Here is a 16414-nt window from a genome sequence, read left to right on the forward strand (position 1 = left end):
TGTTTCTTTTCTTTTAACCAATTACTGATCCATGAGCGGACCTTCCTCTTATCCCATGACTGCTTATTGTGCTTAAGAGCTTCTGGTGTGGGACCTTGCCAAAGGCTTTCTGAAAGTCCAAATACACTGTATCCACATGCTTGCTGATATCCTCCAAGAATTCTAATAGATTTGGGGAGGCATGATTTCTCTTTACAAAAGCTGTGTTGACTTCCCCCAACATATTGTGTTTGTCTATGCGCCCGACAATTCTGTTCTTTACTATAGCTAGGCTTACCAGCCTGTAATTATCAAGATCACCTCTGAAGCCTTCTTTTTTTAAATCAGCATTACATTAGCTGTTCTCCAGTCATCTGTGTGTACAGAGGCTGCTTTACATGATAGTTTACATACCAGTTAGTACTTGTGCAATTTCAAATTTGAGTTTCTTCAGCACTCTTGGGTTAATACCATTTGAGTCCTGGTGACTACTTATTCTTTATCAGTTTGTTCCAAAACCTCCTCTACTGATGCCTCAATCCGAGACAATTCCTCAGATTTGTCATCTAAAAAGAATGGCTCAGGTGTGGGGATCTTCCCCACATTCTCTACAGCCAAGACTGATGCAAAGACTTCATTCAGCTTCTCCGCAATGATTTGTCTTTGAGTGCTCCTCTAGCACCAGACTGGCCAGCAGCCCCAGTGACGGGTTGGCATGCTTCCTGCTTCAGGTACTTAAAAAAAAAAAAGTTGCTGTTAGTTTTTGTGTCATTAGCTAGTTGCTCTTATAATTCTTTCTTGGCCTAACCTTATTATACCTTTGCACTTGACAGAGTTCATGTTCCTTTCTATTTTCCTCACTAGGATCTGACTTCCACCTTTTAAAGAATGCCTTTTTGACTCTAATCACCTCTTTTACTCTGCTGTTTAGCTATGGGGGCTTTTGGGGGGGGGATTCTCTTACTTTTCTTTATTGGAGGTATATATTTAGTTTGAGCTTCTATTACAGTGTTTTTTAAATAGTCTCCATTTAGTCTACAGGCATTTCACCCTTGAGACTATTCATTTTAAATTTCTGTTTAGCTATCCTCCTCCTTTTTGTGTAGTTTCCCTTTTGAAGTTAAATGCCACTGTGGTGGGTTTCTTTAGCATTTTTACCCTTAAAAGGATGCTAAATTTAATTACATTAATATAATATATGGAGATATACCTATCTCATAGAACTGGAAGGGACCCTGAAAGGTCATTGAGTCAAGTTCAGCCTCCTGCCTTCACTAGCAAGACCAAGTACTGATTTTGCCACAGAACTCTAGGTGGCCCCTTCAAGAATTGAACTCACAACCCTGGGTTTAGCAGGCCCATGCTCAAACCACTGGAGCTATCCCTCCCCTCTACATTATGGTCATGATTAGTGAGTGGTCTGGCTATATTCACCTCTTGAACCAGATCCTGTGCTCCCCTTAGGACTAAATCAAGAATTGGTTAAAGATGTAAGGAATTGATAAAAAATACTGTGACTGAACATCAGTTACAACATTTACACGCTGAACTAAAAGTTAAAGCCAAAGAAAAATGGGAGGAGTACTGAAGACAAAATTGAAGTACTTATCTGTAACAGGAATTTAGACTCCCACATGTATTCCCCTCTAAAGGTTAGGTGTAACTCAGATGGGGATTTCTTCCACACCCAACAATTAATCTCCATACTCTACACAAGAGTTCACAATCCAGACTACTGACATCACTGAGGCTCTTGAGACATTAAGAAATATTTCCTGGTGCTATTCAAAAAGGAGGGGCTGCTGGAGCCATGTATGCAAAGTCCTGGTTCCATAAGTGGGGGATATCACTTCTCCCTGTCAGAGATCACACATATTAAAGACTTCTCAAAGGGCTACTTGCCACTGGAAATTCCAAAGAGGGCTCCAGAGCCCATATGTGTATATCTACCCTGAACCTTGGAGCAAACCTCCCAGACAGGCAGACTCACACTAGCATACTAAAAATAGCTGTGTGGACATTGTGGCATGGGCAGAGGCTCACACCTGGGTCTGAGCTCAGGTGGCTGGCCCAAGCCTATTCCAGGGCTGCAACATCCACACAACTATTTTTTGCATCTGTCCTGAGCTCAGGTGGCTGGCCCAAGCCTATTCCAGGGCTGCAACATCCACACAACTATTTTTTGCATCTGTCCACTTGCAGTGTAGACAATCACATCATGCTCTTAGCAGGGAAGTGAAGGGTGCTGCTGAAGGCATGTGTCCAGAAGTCCTCACTCCACTAATACCAACAGTAGTACAGGTAGCTGCACTATTTTAGAGTGTTGTAATATCAACTGTGGCAGGTGACAAAAGTTGGGGTAAGCGCAAAAAATGATTAAGCATTTCATTTTGAAATCCTATTTCTAGTTTAGAGCCTATAAATGATATTTCAAAAATCTCAGTTCATTAAGCAGCAGTGACATTAGCTCCTCCTGTGTAATGTTTACCAATAAATTCAGTCTAAAATCCAGTAAAGCAGGGCTAGGATCTTCTCAATTGTTATTTCTTTCAAAAAATAAAGTATCATTAGTTTCTTCATCATAAAGAGTGTAAAAGTTTTTGAAAGCACACCAATTCAATGCACCCATTCCTGACCCTCCACCGATGCGTGGTTTTCCCACTGTAGACCAGGACAAAGACCTAACTAACTTAAGGTGAGAGAACCTTCCTCACTGGTTTTACCATTTCACCTGCCATAGGAAGAACCATTAAGGCTTTGTCCAGACTGTCTGACCAACACTATTTAACATCTGATCATGCAACTGTATCCAACAGTCACAGCTTGTATGGCTTTGTATTCTAGAGCGAACAGGACTCTGCTTCAAATGGCCATATCAGACAAAACTGGGCTTGATATATGTGCTATGCATACATCTCCCAATGAAAGTAGAATTAAAGCAAAGCACAGCAACAACCAAGTTCGAAGAAGTCACAAGTCTGCACTACAGTTGACAATGCTGAAAGCAGACTGGGAGATGTACTGAACTCATCACTGCCCAAGAGGCAAAATTAGCAACTTTAGAATTTTACTGCTCAGATAATTAGTCTAAGTATTTAGGTTAAGGCTCCCTTCCCTGGGGCTTTGCAGGTCTCCTGTCAGTCTGGGGAGGACAAGGATGCATGGAACCTAGCCCACTGAGTTTTGCATCAGCTTTCAGGCTTCGCGTCTAACACAACCCATCAGGATCAGTGACCCAGCTTCACACCAACCCCTCTTCATGCACCCTGGGGAATGCGACCCTGAGGCACAACCCCAAGATATGGATGGGAGCGTGCTCAGGGTGTTATGCCGTTCGAGGCTCTTATGAGAGGCCTTGTAGCTAGGACCTGAGTGATGAGCCATTCCCCTTCCCCACAGCCGGGTCCCAGCCACACATCGCTGTCGGGAAACAAGGGACACGGCCAGGCCCGTCCCGAGCAGTGGGAAGAGGCCCTTTCTCCCCCCACCACCACTACTTGCTGTCCCGCACAAGGATACACTTCCGAGGGGAGGGCTCCCTCCAGCCCTGGCTGCAGCTGAATCCGGGTCCGCTCCCGCCCCCCGGCGGCCTTCCGGGGGGGTTGCTTCCCCGATCTCCCCCACCCCGGCTCCTGCCCCAGCGGCCCCCGCCGCGGAAAGGCCTGCCTCGGAAGCGGAACCGGTCCAGCGCGTTGTGGCTGCGCTCCCAGAACGAGAGCCTGGGGCCAGAGTCGGAGTGGGAGTGGGAGCCCGGAGGCATCCGCGACGAAGGCAGCGGCGGCGGCGGGTGAGAGCGGAACGACTCCTTGGGCCGGTAGCCGCCGTGGCCGTGCAGGTGGCCGAGCTCCGGGGGCGGTTGGTGCCGCGAGCGGGGGAAGCGGCGCGAGGAGGAGAGGGAGGCGCCGCCGCGGAGGCCGGGAGGCGGCCTGCGCCTCGAGTAGGGCCTGGTGCTGATGAGGCCGCTGGCGGGCTCGGAGCCGTTATTGTCATCGTCGCTGATCTCGCCGTCCTCCAGCTCCCCCTCCTCCTTCGGGGACAGACCGCTAGGCTCCAGCGGCGCCGCCTCGGCAGGGGCTGTGGCCGCCGCCGCCATGGGCCCGATCCAGGCGCTCCGGAGAAGCAGGGAGCGGCTCGTAGCGGTACAGGCGCTTTCGATTCCAGAGTAGCCCAGCCCCAAAACTTCCCCACCACGTCTGTCTCCAGGATCCCCCCCGCCAGCTGTAGTCTCGCGAGAACTAATAACCCCCCTCTGGAGGGGAGGGAAGCCATGGTAGGTTGCGTCATAGAGAAGGGCCGCGCGCTGTGTCATGGGAGCTGTAGTTCTGACCAGCAGACGAGGAGCGTCCGTTACAGAGGGGCGAGCCGGCAGCGAGTCGAGCCCGGCTGTCCTGCAATGGGGCGGGGGTGGATAACGGTCTCCAGGGGCGGCGGCGTCTCCCGCCATGTTGGTGAAGGGGCTGGATGGAGCAGCCGGGACGCCGCCATCTTATTAAAGGGAAAGAGCGAGTCTCCCCAGACCGCCCCGTGTGCCGCCCGCAGGAGGAGATGCCGACCAGCTGCGCGGCGGCGGGCTGCGCCGCCGTTTACAACAAGAGCGTCAACGTCAGCTTCCACCGGTACCGCCCGGGCTGGGCTGGGCTAGGGGAGGGTTAGGCCCGGCTCTCCGGGCGGTTCTCTGCCCCCGGGGAAGCCGGGTTTGTGTTCGCGCCTTCGGCTTTCTAACCAGCGCTCCTTCCGGCGCCCTGAGAGCGGGCTATAACGCGCCGCTGCCGCGCGGGGCGGCCCCCTGTCTGCGCGAGCCGAGGGGGTGTGAGCTGCGGTCGAAGAACTCCCCACACCAGTCACCCGTGTAGACGTGGTTCAGCCCCTTCCGGGCCGTCGCTCTGGTGCTGGTGTAGTTTCTCCTGCGCTGTGGAGCGCTCACGGAGTTCCGAGCCAGTCAAATGACCCCTTCAAAGAAGCGAATTCCGGGTAACTAGTGTTATAGGCGCGTAGCCTCGAACCAAGATCTCAAAGGGTTGGTCAGGTTTTTTGTCCTTGAAATTCAGATCTGCCCTATAACAAGAATGAAAGTTGAGCATTTGAGAAGGGAAGAAATGGTTAGTCAGTCCTGTCTAAAGCTGCCATTTGTTTCTTTTGACATCTTCTAAACTCTAATGTCCAATTAACAGCTGGGAGAAAGATTGCCTTTGTTAAAGAACCAGCAACCTAACCTCTTCAGACAAGGGGTGAACTCTCAGTATGCCCCTCTAAGACTCTCAAGCAGCCCTTTAGCCACACTGTGGAAGGTCCGATATTATTTCTGGTAATTTTGTGCTAAAACACAAATTTGAACATTTGACAATCGAACCTTTTAGACTTTATACATCGAAGCAAAAAAAGGGGGGGCACAAACCCCATTTTAAAAACTCCTTTATCAGTCATATTTAAATCTTAGTTCAGTCACTTGTGTTTTTTGGACTTAGTATGTGAAAGCTAACTTCTATGCACAGACCTGTCAGGTCACACTAAAACTTGAGGGAAACATTGTCATTTTATATTCCTTGTAAAGATGAATTGCAGTGGGTTTCTTTGAACAAAACACAAACTTAATTTACTTTATTATTTTATGTTTATATTACAATAGCACTCGGAATCCCCAAAGTGGATTTGGTTTGTGTTTTTTGCCCAAGTTCCTCCTCCTCCCCCCTTTATTATTATTATTTGTCTGCAATCAAAGTAAAAAAAGACTTGATAGATTTTAAGACCAGAAGGGACTGACGGTGAGGTAATGAGCCATCTGTGAACTAGAGCCTCATTAAGCCATATGCAGGGGTGAGTCATTCCTCTGCTCAGCGCAGCCATTCCACAAGCCAGGAGCTGGTCTGGTGACTCTCAGCATATACCAGCCTCACAGGAGACACAGCAGCTTGGTCAGCCCAGCATGACTTTATGGCTTGGAACACCACTACTTGATAGAGTGACAGACTTTACAGGCTTCAGTCTGCTCCAGCCCTGCCCTTGTTCCATCTTAGCTCCCAGCCCTATTCTTGGCTTGGTCCAACCCCTCTCTTGACTCCAGCTCTGGTTCCTGGCCCAGCTGTCGCTGCACCAACTTACTTCCACTGCACCAACTGGGCTGCACCCTCTACTTCTTGTTTTCTGACTTCTTGTATAACACAGGCCTAGAACTTCCCCCAAATAATTCTTGTATAAATAATACTAATGATATCTTAGCTAATTATTTCTCTTGTCTTTTCTCTTAGATTTCCTTTGGATCCCAAGAGAAGAAAGGAATGGATACGTCTTGTAAAACGCAATAATTTTGTGCCAGGCAAACACACTTTTCTTTGCTCAAAGCATTTTGAATCCTCCTGTTTTGACCTAACTGGACAAACTAGACGACTTAGAATGGATGCTGTTCCTACAATTTTTGATTTCCCTGCTCATCTAAAACTCAGGGTAGGTTATTGGAATGTATGTCACTCTCTGAAGTCTTCTGCATTTTTTCAGTTTAAAAAAAAAAAAACATACACACAAGTGACCATCCCATACAAAATTGTACATAAATTTAAAGACAATAAACTCAAACAAAAGGTTACTTAAACAGTTTGTTCTTATTTTACAGTCATAACACTATAGCATATCTTCTACACCCATCAGATATTTTTAAATGGAAAAATGTGCTTATAAAATCACCAGTGTTGGTAGGGTAACGAGTATGATTAGTATGTGAAATTACTTTTTTTAATCTTTTGTTGTTTTTTTTAAATGGAGATTGTGTCCCTTTATAAACACACACAACTATAAATGTATTGCTGCCCAAAACTCATCCCAGAGATGCCCTCAATTTAGTCATTTAACAGTGGTATGTGGTACAAAATATTCCTAAATTACTAGAATAGAAATATTTAAACTTTTGAAGAAATGTGATTCCAGAGAAGTTTCTTCCATTGGCAATTCAGCATGTTCACTAGTATGCCCCAGTCCTTTTCTTCCTTCCTTCCTTCAGCATCACTTGCTTTACTATTGTTACCAGGCAAGCAGTTTTGTAACTCTCTCACTTGCAACTTATACTAGCACAGACCATGGTGATTTTATTTAAATGATCTATACTAATAATGATTTAAATCAGCAAGCAGGAAACCTTGATTTAAATAAGCAATTTTAATATATTTTGTATTTGTGCTTTCTAGTTATTTTTCTAAAGGAAGGTTGATTCTCATTGGTTTGGAACCATTAAAACATTGATTTGCAACTAAATAGCCTTCATATTAAATTTGGTGGTACTTTTTTTGCTAACCAGGTGGATATGTTTGAGATAGTTTAACTTACATTTATTTGGATTCTGAAGTTTTACTTTTTTTATTATGTTATAAAATTGTGAATGATGCATTTCTTATTTACTAGATGATGATTTTTTTACTTGTGATTTGCCAAGTTTTATTTGAATAGAAATTCAAATCTAATTAAAAGTGAAAAAACAGCATTATAAGGGCTTCTTTAATATTAAATAAAACCTACCTTAAAAGTGCTGGATACATAAGACAAAAAGTGTATCAAGAAGTTTATAGAAATATTTTGCATTTAAAATTGAGTTATTAATCAATGGAAGTGTAATATGTAGATAGTCAATTGAACTGATTGTTTCTGGTTACTATGTCCTTCAAGATTTTAGAACTAGCAGATCTCTCTTTCTCTCCCAATCAGAGGCACTGACTTATTTTTCTCAGTGGGTGCTCCACTCCTGCCCCTGTTCTACCATTTCCCTGAGGCCCTACCCTCACTCCGCTGCTTCCCACTCCCGACACCCTCCCCCCATGCCAAACAGCCGCTCGGCCGGCAGGTGCTGAGCACCCCCTATTTTTTCTGTGGGTACTTGAGCCCTGTAGCACCTATGGAATCAGCACCTGTGCTCCTAGTATTTATTTATAGATTGGAAAACAAGCTTTCCTGCTTTCTTTTTTCAACTCCTAGTCAGTGTCTCAACTTTGAGTGCACAAGACATTGAACTGAACTAGTTGAATAAACTGAATTGAAGAAAATATTCTCTCTGCACCTGCAAAAGAGGCTATTTCTGTAAGAAGTTGTTTTAACACTTCAACAACCAGTGGTTCCAGGTGCTTAGCCAGTGGCTTCCACCATTTCAGTGGTGTGACTTTCTTTAAAACTTCAGCAGCAAACATGGATTGCTTAATATAATTTTTTTGTTTTTAAATTATTTTAATAGATTAAAGTACATGTAGGCTTGAAAATAGGTTGTCAATTTCAAATGAATTTTAAATAAAGCCCTGTGTTTAATTTAAAACACTAATTAATTCGTTTTATCCACCTTTGCTCTGACAGTCTACAATGTTTTTGCCCATGGTGTTTGAAAACCATGAACAACTGCTGTTTCTTAGCAATTTAAAGATGGCACTAGATTAGGGTGACCAGATGTCCCAATTTTATAGGGACAGTCACGGTTTTTGGGTCTTTCTTATATAGGCTCCTATTACCTCCCACCCCCGTCCCGATTTTTCACATTTGCTGTCTGGTCACCCTACACTAGATGCTGTGGTCATGGCTGAGGGATTGTAGAAGTAGGAGATTGAAATGACAATAAAAGGTTGGGATTACAGTTGATGCTACACTCAGTATCTGAGCTGTTTGCACTGTCGAAAACAGATTATTTGGTCTGTTCTAATTACTTATTGCTGTGTTATTCAGCAAAGACGCAGTTTATTCATCAGTAATTGGCCTTTAGAATGAGCTGCTACTCTGAAAAGTAACAAACACTAACATCAGTTTTGAAAACAAAATGTGATCTCATGCATTTGATGACAGAAAGGTGGTGAAGTACAGGAGGGATTGAAATGTTTTTTTTAATTGTATTATACGGTATTTTATTTTGGTGGTATTTTTTTTCCATCTGAGAGAAATTGATTGAGAAATTCATACATAAAAAGGGGAAACTAACAGATGAAGAACATCTCTAATCTCTGTTTCATAGTAGCTATTATAGCTCATCTTAGTGGCTTAAATTTGAAGCTGCAGGGTAAGAGAGCTTCTCTGAGCTGCATTTGGCTGTGTGCCTTTGAAAGAGTACTGTGGTTGCTGCTGAAGCATATAAAAGTAAAGGACGTTTTTCTGTTTTGCAAAATCCCTTTTGTTTTTGACACTGAAGAAATTCTCAATGAAGTGCAAATGGAATGGTTTAAACTATAAGAAAGCACAGGTCTTAGAGTGCTGAAGCCAGGAGCTGTTCTGTGTTCTGCTTCCTGAATGTTGCCTACATATTCAAATTTGTGCAAATACCACTTCAGCAGCACACATTTGTGGAAATATTTTTCTTATTAAGGGATGACAACAAATCTGCATACATCTGCAGCCAACAGCTACTATGTAGAAAAGTCTCTCTAAACTGTCCTAAAAAATCTGCTTTATTTTACTAATGAGCAGAGATCACTAGATTTGTTTAAAAAATCAGTGTAGATTCCTAAAATTAACATATAATAGGAGGAATTCTATGGAGGCCTGTCCACATTTTTTAAAATATGTAAACTGTGAAAAGTATTGCTTCTCTCATAGTCCTGGTGATATTTTTTTTTCTGTTAAGGTTTAGGTATTCCTGATACAGCAATTATTACAGGTCATATTCAGGTTCATGAGGAAAATGCCTTAGCATGGAAGAAATTGGACAGTTGGCTCAAAATTAATAACAATACTGTGTGTTTTAAATGTACCTAGTTACTGCAGACTTAGTATAGTTCTGTTCTGAAAAATGAATTTGTAAGAAATGGCACCTGTTTGTCAATTACTGTGAATAAAAATGGGGAACATTGTGCAGTTACAAAGGTTCACTATCTTTTTACTGTTGCCTGCTTCCTGCCTCCCACTTCGTTCCTATTCATTTTCTGCATCTTGTCTGTGATTAGACTAAGCTCTTTTAAACAAAGATCATGTCACTTCTGTGATATTACAGTGCTAAAATATTATGCCTCAGTTTTGATTGGGGCACCAAAGCAGTATAAATTCCATACAAAATAACTATTAAAAGAACTGTTAAGGTTGAAAGGTGAGATGCTGAGAAATTTTTTCAGAATTAAAGTTCCTATGCAATTTGTGCATATGCATGATGATATCTTTAAGTGATAACATACTCCCTCCCTCCTCTCCCTCCCCCACCCCCCCCCCCCCCCAGGACCTCTTCCTCATTCAGTGCACAGGATAACGGTTTTGTGAATGAGGCAGCTGTTCGTTCTTCATTTGCATTGTGGGGCCCCATGCTTTGTTTACACCTTTCATATGGTGTACTGAGATAGGAATTTTTAATTTAATCTCCTGTTTCACACCTCACTTAGTGTTCTTGTGCCTCACAAATGGTATTTCACAACACCAGGTGATGTAGGAAAGCATTGTGAAAGCACAGGTGAAGAGCTGAGGCAAAGAGATTAAGGGTCAAAATTTACAAAATATCCACTAATATTGAATGCTTCAGTGACTGAGTGCCCTACTTGAGACACTTGGGGGGGCAGTTTTTCAGAGATGTTAAGCATCTCCAGTTTTCATGACTTCAGTTGGAATTATGCTTTCTGAAGAGTTAGACCGTAAGTGCTGTCCACACAGAGACTTGGTGCATGGCAAGCTGATATATAAAACTACAGCATGCTAATCTTCTATCCACTAAGCTGTGAACACAGCAGTGGGTCAAAGCACTATGGGATTTTTAGTGCATTGTAGTGGGATCCACACAGTCATTCAGTGTGTGGCACATTAATGCACTGTATATTTATATCCTAGCTTGCTGCAGCCCCCATTGGCCTGGAGCGGCAAACCACAGCCAGTGGGAGCCGCGATCGGTCGAACCTGCGGACGCGGCAGATAAAGAAACTGGCCTTGCCCGCCAGGGGCTTTCCCTGAACAAGCGGCAGCCCTAGTTTGACAACCACTGGTCTACACTGCCTGCTGGATTGGCGGGCAGCAATTGATCCAGCAGGGGTCGATTGATTTATCGCTTCTAGACTAGACGTGATAAATCCCCGAGCGCTCTCCTGTCAACTTCTGTACTACACGGCCGCGAGAGGCGCAAGCGGAGTCGACGGGGGAGTGGCAGCAGTCAGCTCACAGCGGTGAAGACACCATGGTAAGTCGATCTAAGTACATCGACTTCAGCTACGTTATTCATGTAGCTGAAGTTGCGTAACTTAGATTGATTTACACACCCACCCCCAGTGTAGATCAGGCCTAAGGCTCCATGTGAACAAGCCCTTAGTGTATCAGGTTGTGTACCCAGAAATAAGGAGCACAAAACTTGTGGCATACTTTGAACTTTTGGTTGAAATAGCTTGTCCATCATTTCTATGCCTCAAATTATAAAACTGCCATCAGTTTTGTATACTTACATCTGAAAACATGATTATAATTTGTTTACTCCTTAAATGAAAACAAGCAATCTAGAATTAAGTCTTACTGAAACATAACATTTCAGTTGTGAGGACTGGTCTTATGGTTTGTATTGCAAGTATAAAAACTGATGTGTGGTATTTGGTATTGTAGCATCACCTAAATGGAAAGTAGTCTGGCTCATTTTTTCTCTTGTTTGTTTATAAATCCTAGTCATAGCTGCTTGACATCAGCAAATAAAACTTAAAATCTAGTCAAGTGAGGCTTAATTTATTTTTCAGAAATCAAAACTATTATATGATTTATTTATGCATTACTAGTTACTCTTGCTTACTGCTTTTTCACAGCCTAAATTTATTTAAAGGTTTAATTGCAATCAGTTATTTATTCACACAGGGAAAAAAGCTACAATAAACTATTTTGGAACTGAAAAAATTGTATAACTTTTGTATTCTTTTTTCTTAATTTTTCCATTCGCTCCATTTCCAAAAGAACTGTTTTTCCTATTCTCATCTTGCACATTGTGGATCTATGTAAATGATCAGGATCTGTCTTTCCCTAACATCCTGCTTTATTAGATTAGCAGGAGTAGGCAATGGGATACCTTCTAAACATTTATGGGGGAGGGGGAGGTATTACAAATGCAATAATACATATTTACACACAATGTACAGACTCCTTATATTTTAATTTCTAGAAATGTAGTAAGTACAGATTAGATTAATTTGAAGTTTGGCATTTTATAAACTTGCATAATGCCATGATAAATGTAGGTTTTATTTCCTTTCCTGTCATTTTATTTACAGAAACCTATGTCAAGAAATCTGAAGAAGAAAGATGTTTATACCCCAGAAGGGGTATCTAACTTCAAAACAAACATTAGCTGTAGACAAGTACAACTTGAACACAGTTATGCTTTCAGAAGCCCCATGGAAGCCAAGAAAAGGATAATTAAGTTAGAAAAGGAGATAGCAAGCTTGAGAAGAAGAATGAAGAACTGCATTCAAAAAGAACATAGAGCCACACAAAGATGGATAGAAATGACTTGCCTCATCAAAAACTTGGAAACAAATAATATTTTGCCAGGAGTCACACTGGACCACATTTTACCAAATGCCTTAAGAAACCTTCCCTTGGAAGATTTCAGAAATATTTTACAAGAACAGCAAGACCATCTATAAAAGCTTTGCCAATTTTAAAACTAGACTTCAAAATTTAGATTTATACTGAATATAATGCCAAAAAATGTATCCAGCTTAATTAATATGTTTTTCTAAGACATTCTTGTGGTGGTGAGGGACAACACTGGTTCTTATGGCTGCTTAATTAATTGCAAATACCCATCTATTACTAATGAAAACTTCACCACAAGTCTTTTAATTGTGATGGTAAGTTTTCAATCAGTTAATAAGAGTGCCTTATGCAAGAACTAGTTCTGTGAATTAACCATCTTTTCATTTTTAAATAATTGAGGATTGTGTTTTGGTTGATGTTGATTGGTCTATTTTTGTAGAACATCTGAGTAATTGAAATGGACCAGTTTTTGATGGAACACACACACTATTCAGGTAAGTTTTACTTTAAGAATAATAATCACCACTTTGTATTACTAACAATCAAACATAGAAATGTCTTACTAGTGAACACTGTCCCACAGATGAGACTTTTCCACTGAGTTCTGTCTTGTCCCGGGAACTAGCATTGCAGCTGCCTGGGGTGATGCCGAAGACCACAGCCATTGTGGTGGTACAGGACCTTAGCTTGGGTATCCTGTGGATACCTGTCCTTCTGCCAAAATGGCAGACCACAATGTAGAGAGCAAGTTCCATGAGAGGTTGTTACAGAAATTTGCTATATATGCACATATATATGTATATGTACTGTATATGTGCACATATGCACCTCTGTGGGAAGGTTATGACATCAGGCTTGTGGGGAAGCTATGGATCTATAGAGCCACAGTTAAAGCAACTCTCTTATACAGAAATGAATTGTGGGTGCTGAGGAAGCCATAAGAACACTACTTTATGTCAAGTGGCAGGATAAGACTCAAAATGAAGATATTTCAAGCCAAACCCAGCAGTCACCTCCAGCAGGACTGGCTTGATTTCAGCCGCTTTCTTGATACCGAGGTGGTATTAGAATGGAAGAGTAATGAATTTCAAAGCGTGTGTACCAAGGAATTCACTACATGGCCGGTGAGCACATGAGTATCTCGAACTTTGATGGCGCAACAAGATTGCCAGTGATGGATATCAACTGAATATACAATTAGACCTCCTTAAGCATCTTGCCCAGAGATTGATCCAGTGGTGCTTGATTTGCAAGGAAGCCATGTCCCTTTGAGATTTGTCATGAAAACTAAATATATAGTTTGTTATATTAGGAGAAAATCGTGAATATCCCAAAGTGATTTTTTTATCATTCATAAATTATCTTTAGATGAGAGTACATACAGATAAGTAATAAAGCTTCAAAAGAAATATTTCCTTTAAAAATATACTTAATTCTTGTACTTTTTTTCTTATATGTTTAGGTATTGTCCATCTCGGAGCTGTTTCATAAAAGTATATACTACAGGCATTTTGCTGTACCTTTATTTAAGGCAAGTGCTTTTTTAAGTAAAGGATATAAAAAGTAGTACTTAAGAAGTGGCTAAGCAGTATGCCCTACCTGTACTCCTGAGCTTTTTTCAAATTTTAAGCTAGTTCAATATATAAATACATTTATATATTGCCTTTTACGAAGGAGGAGCATGTTAGCTGGGGCCGGAGGTTGTGTTTTTCTGCCCCGCCCCCTTTCCCTTTTTCACCAATTAGAAGATGGCAGTTGTCACATGAAGAAAAGGGAACTTAGTTATTCTCTTCAAAATATCCCATGCTAATAGTGCTTACCCTTTTTTCTTTTTTGGCACATAACTGCTTGTATTGCTCAGAAGCAAAGTTTTGTTTTTAATTCTACTTGGTGAGTATCTCTCATTCTTTCCTTTGAACACTGAGTCACAAAAATAGTTGATTTTAAAAAGCCTGCCTCAACCTACTTTTTGAGGTAGATTAATGCTCTAAAAATAGTGGTACCAACTTATTCAAATCACAACTTCAAATGCTGATTATGTAAATCATGGCAAATTTAGTATTTTACAGATCTTAATAAGGACTCTCTTTATCAGTGGTGTGAACAGTGGAATAACATCTCAGTCTTGATAATGTTTGGATGTCAAGTTCCAATAAAGACAAGACTTGTTTGTCAAATTGCATAATTTAATAGTAGCAGATCTTCCACACATCAGAAAAGGAGATAAATGTAAAGATAACTAATGTATATAGCAGATTATCATTAGATACATCTTAACTTGTGGTAATACCAAGGGCCCCAGTCGTGGGCCAGGATTATGTTGTGCTTGGTATTTGTATAAACACACACACATACTGTTCACACCCCTATGAGTCTAAATCTAACTATAAGACAAGAGGCCAAAGGTGGATACAGACAGACAAAGGAGCTCAAGGAAACAGCGACTTAATATTGGTCAGCATGATAGGCTGTGGTCTGGGCATGCCAGCTACTTAACTGTAAAGTTTTTTTGCAGTATTCCCTGGAGGTCAATCTCTTTCCATGAGCTTTTGAAGAAGGGACTTGCTGACTAATGTTTATAGGGGACTGAAATTTTGGTGGGAAAAGTACTTTTTAATTTGGTTTCTTTGGGGGCAGAGTTTTCTGGAGAGTTCAGCTGGCTTTAGTTGTATCTCTTTAAAGTCCAAGCTCCCCAAGATGACTGTATTTTCATGTTCTAAATCTAAACATAGACTTACCTAAGGTTTCTTTTATGTCTAGATTTGTTTTGAGATACAACCATTTTATGTCCTGTGTTCTCATATCACTTCTAACACATCCTTTATCCAGTCTAAATATGTGTAGATAGTAACTTCCAATGGGAAACAGCGCACAAATACTATTGTGACTCACTCTAAACATAGATTTTTATATATAGAGATATATATCATAGAACTGGAAGGGACCTCGAAAGGTCATCGAGTCCAGCCCCCTGCCTCCACTAGCAGGACCAAGTACTGATTCTTGCCCCAGATCCCTAAGTGGGCCCCTCAAGGACTGAACTCACAACCCTGGGTTTAGCAGGCCAATGCTCAAATCACTGAGCTATCCCTCCAAAATGGAGAAACCTATGCAGGGCAAACCGGGACTTCTTTGACTCCTGACAGCTTCAGCTTGCAGCAGATTGTGGTGGCAAGTCTGCTTTACTGAGCTGAAAAGTGACAATCACCTCCTCATGCTGGGGATCATACAAAGTACCGGTAGGAACTTGTGATCCAAGTTGGGCCCAGAGTTCATGGGACTTGAATAGTACTTCAGAATTAAATGCAATATATTGCAGGTTTTCCCACCCTATTAATCTGATATTGATTACTTTGTTCCCATCTCCGTTCGATCATTCTCTCCTTTGATACTTTATTTTCCATAAATGGGAAGTAGGTTGAGGTTCTCTAGAAGTCCCCAGGCAACACTTTTTTTCCCCTCCATTTTCTATTTTAATAGGGTTTGTTCCCCTGTATTTCAGACTTGTTATGCAGTTACTGAAATCAAATTTAGACTATTGCATCCTGTTAATGTTTGATAACTTTATCTGAAGTCTGCTGTTAGATATTGCTTTATTGGTATCTATAGGAGAATAATTTGGAGGATTCAGGGTTGGGCTGTGTGAAATGTTTGCGCACACATTCAAAACTTATGCAACACCTTATTGGATATCAGTTTTCTTACAAAACTGAAACTCTAGGTTTGTCAAGGGTTTCAGTGAAGCGTGTGTGTTTAAGTAAAATTGTAGATGACTGAGTTAATTCAAAAGTTATGCTTGGAGGTGTGAACCTATGTATAATGCAATGGTTTGTGCAAACCCGCACAAAGGGAAACCCCTGAGATTTGGACAGCTTTAGATCCAGCTCTCTGGGAAAAGTAGCCCTACCTTTAAAGTTTGTTCTCTTCCCTTTGGCAGGATGGTTTTTAACTTTTGCTATAAATAAGCCCTGAAACTAAATATTATTCCAAAAAAAAC

At 41.6% G+C, this 16414-nt stretch overlaps 2 protein-coding genes across 6 annotated transcripts in view; one reads left to right on the plus strand and one right to left on the minus strand.

Moving 5' to 3' along the window:
* ZFC3H1 (zinc finger C3H1-type containing) overlaps positions 1–4501 on the minus strand; it is a 59087-nt gene extending 54586 nt beyond the window's left edge. For all 4 annotated transcript variants that reach the window (XM_044978767.1, XM_044978775.1, XM_044978785.1 and 1 more), the window contains exon 1: positions 3499–4501. In XM_044978767.1, the coding sequence (XP_044834702.1) occupies positions 3499–4423 (925 nt within the window). In that variant the 5' untranslated portion in view covers positions 4424–4501. The remainder of the gene's footprint in view (positions 1–3498) is intronic.
* On the plus strand, positions 4441–13950 carry THAP2 (THAP domain containing 2). Of its 2 annotated transcripts, XM_044978796.1 has the most exons (6): positions 4441–4595; positions 6225–6420; positions 12150–12731; positions 12857–12911; positions 13328–13541; positions 13880–13950. In XM_044978796.1, the coding sequence occupies exons 1-3, from the start codon at positions 4441–4443 to the stop codon at positions 12522–12524; spliced, it is 726 nt and encodes a 241-aa protein (XP_044834731.1). In that variant the 3' UTR covers positions 12525–12731; positions 12857–12911; positions 13328–13541; positions 13880–13950. The 2 variants fall into 2 exon arrangements, with proteins under 2 accessions (XP_044834731.1, XP_044834738.1); XM_044978803.1 differs by lacking the exon at positions 13328–13541 and having other exon boundaries at positions 13880–13949.
* Positions 13951–16414: the final 2464 nt, after the last annotated feature.

The sequence above is a fragment of the Mauremys mutica genome, chromosome 1 (assembly GCF_020497125.1).
Source record: "Mauremys mutica isolate MM-2020 ecotype Southern chromosome 1, ASM2049712v1, whole genome shotgun sequence".
In the NCBI taxonomy this organism is placed as follows: Eukaryota; Metazoa; Chordata; order Testudines; family Geoemydidae; genus Mauremys; species Mauremys mutica.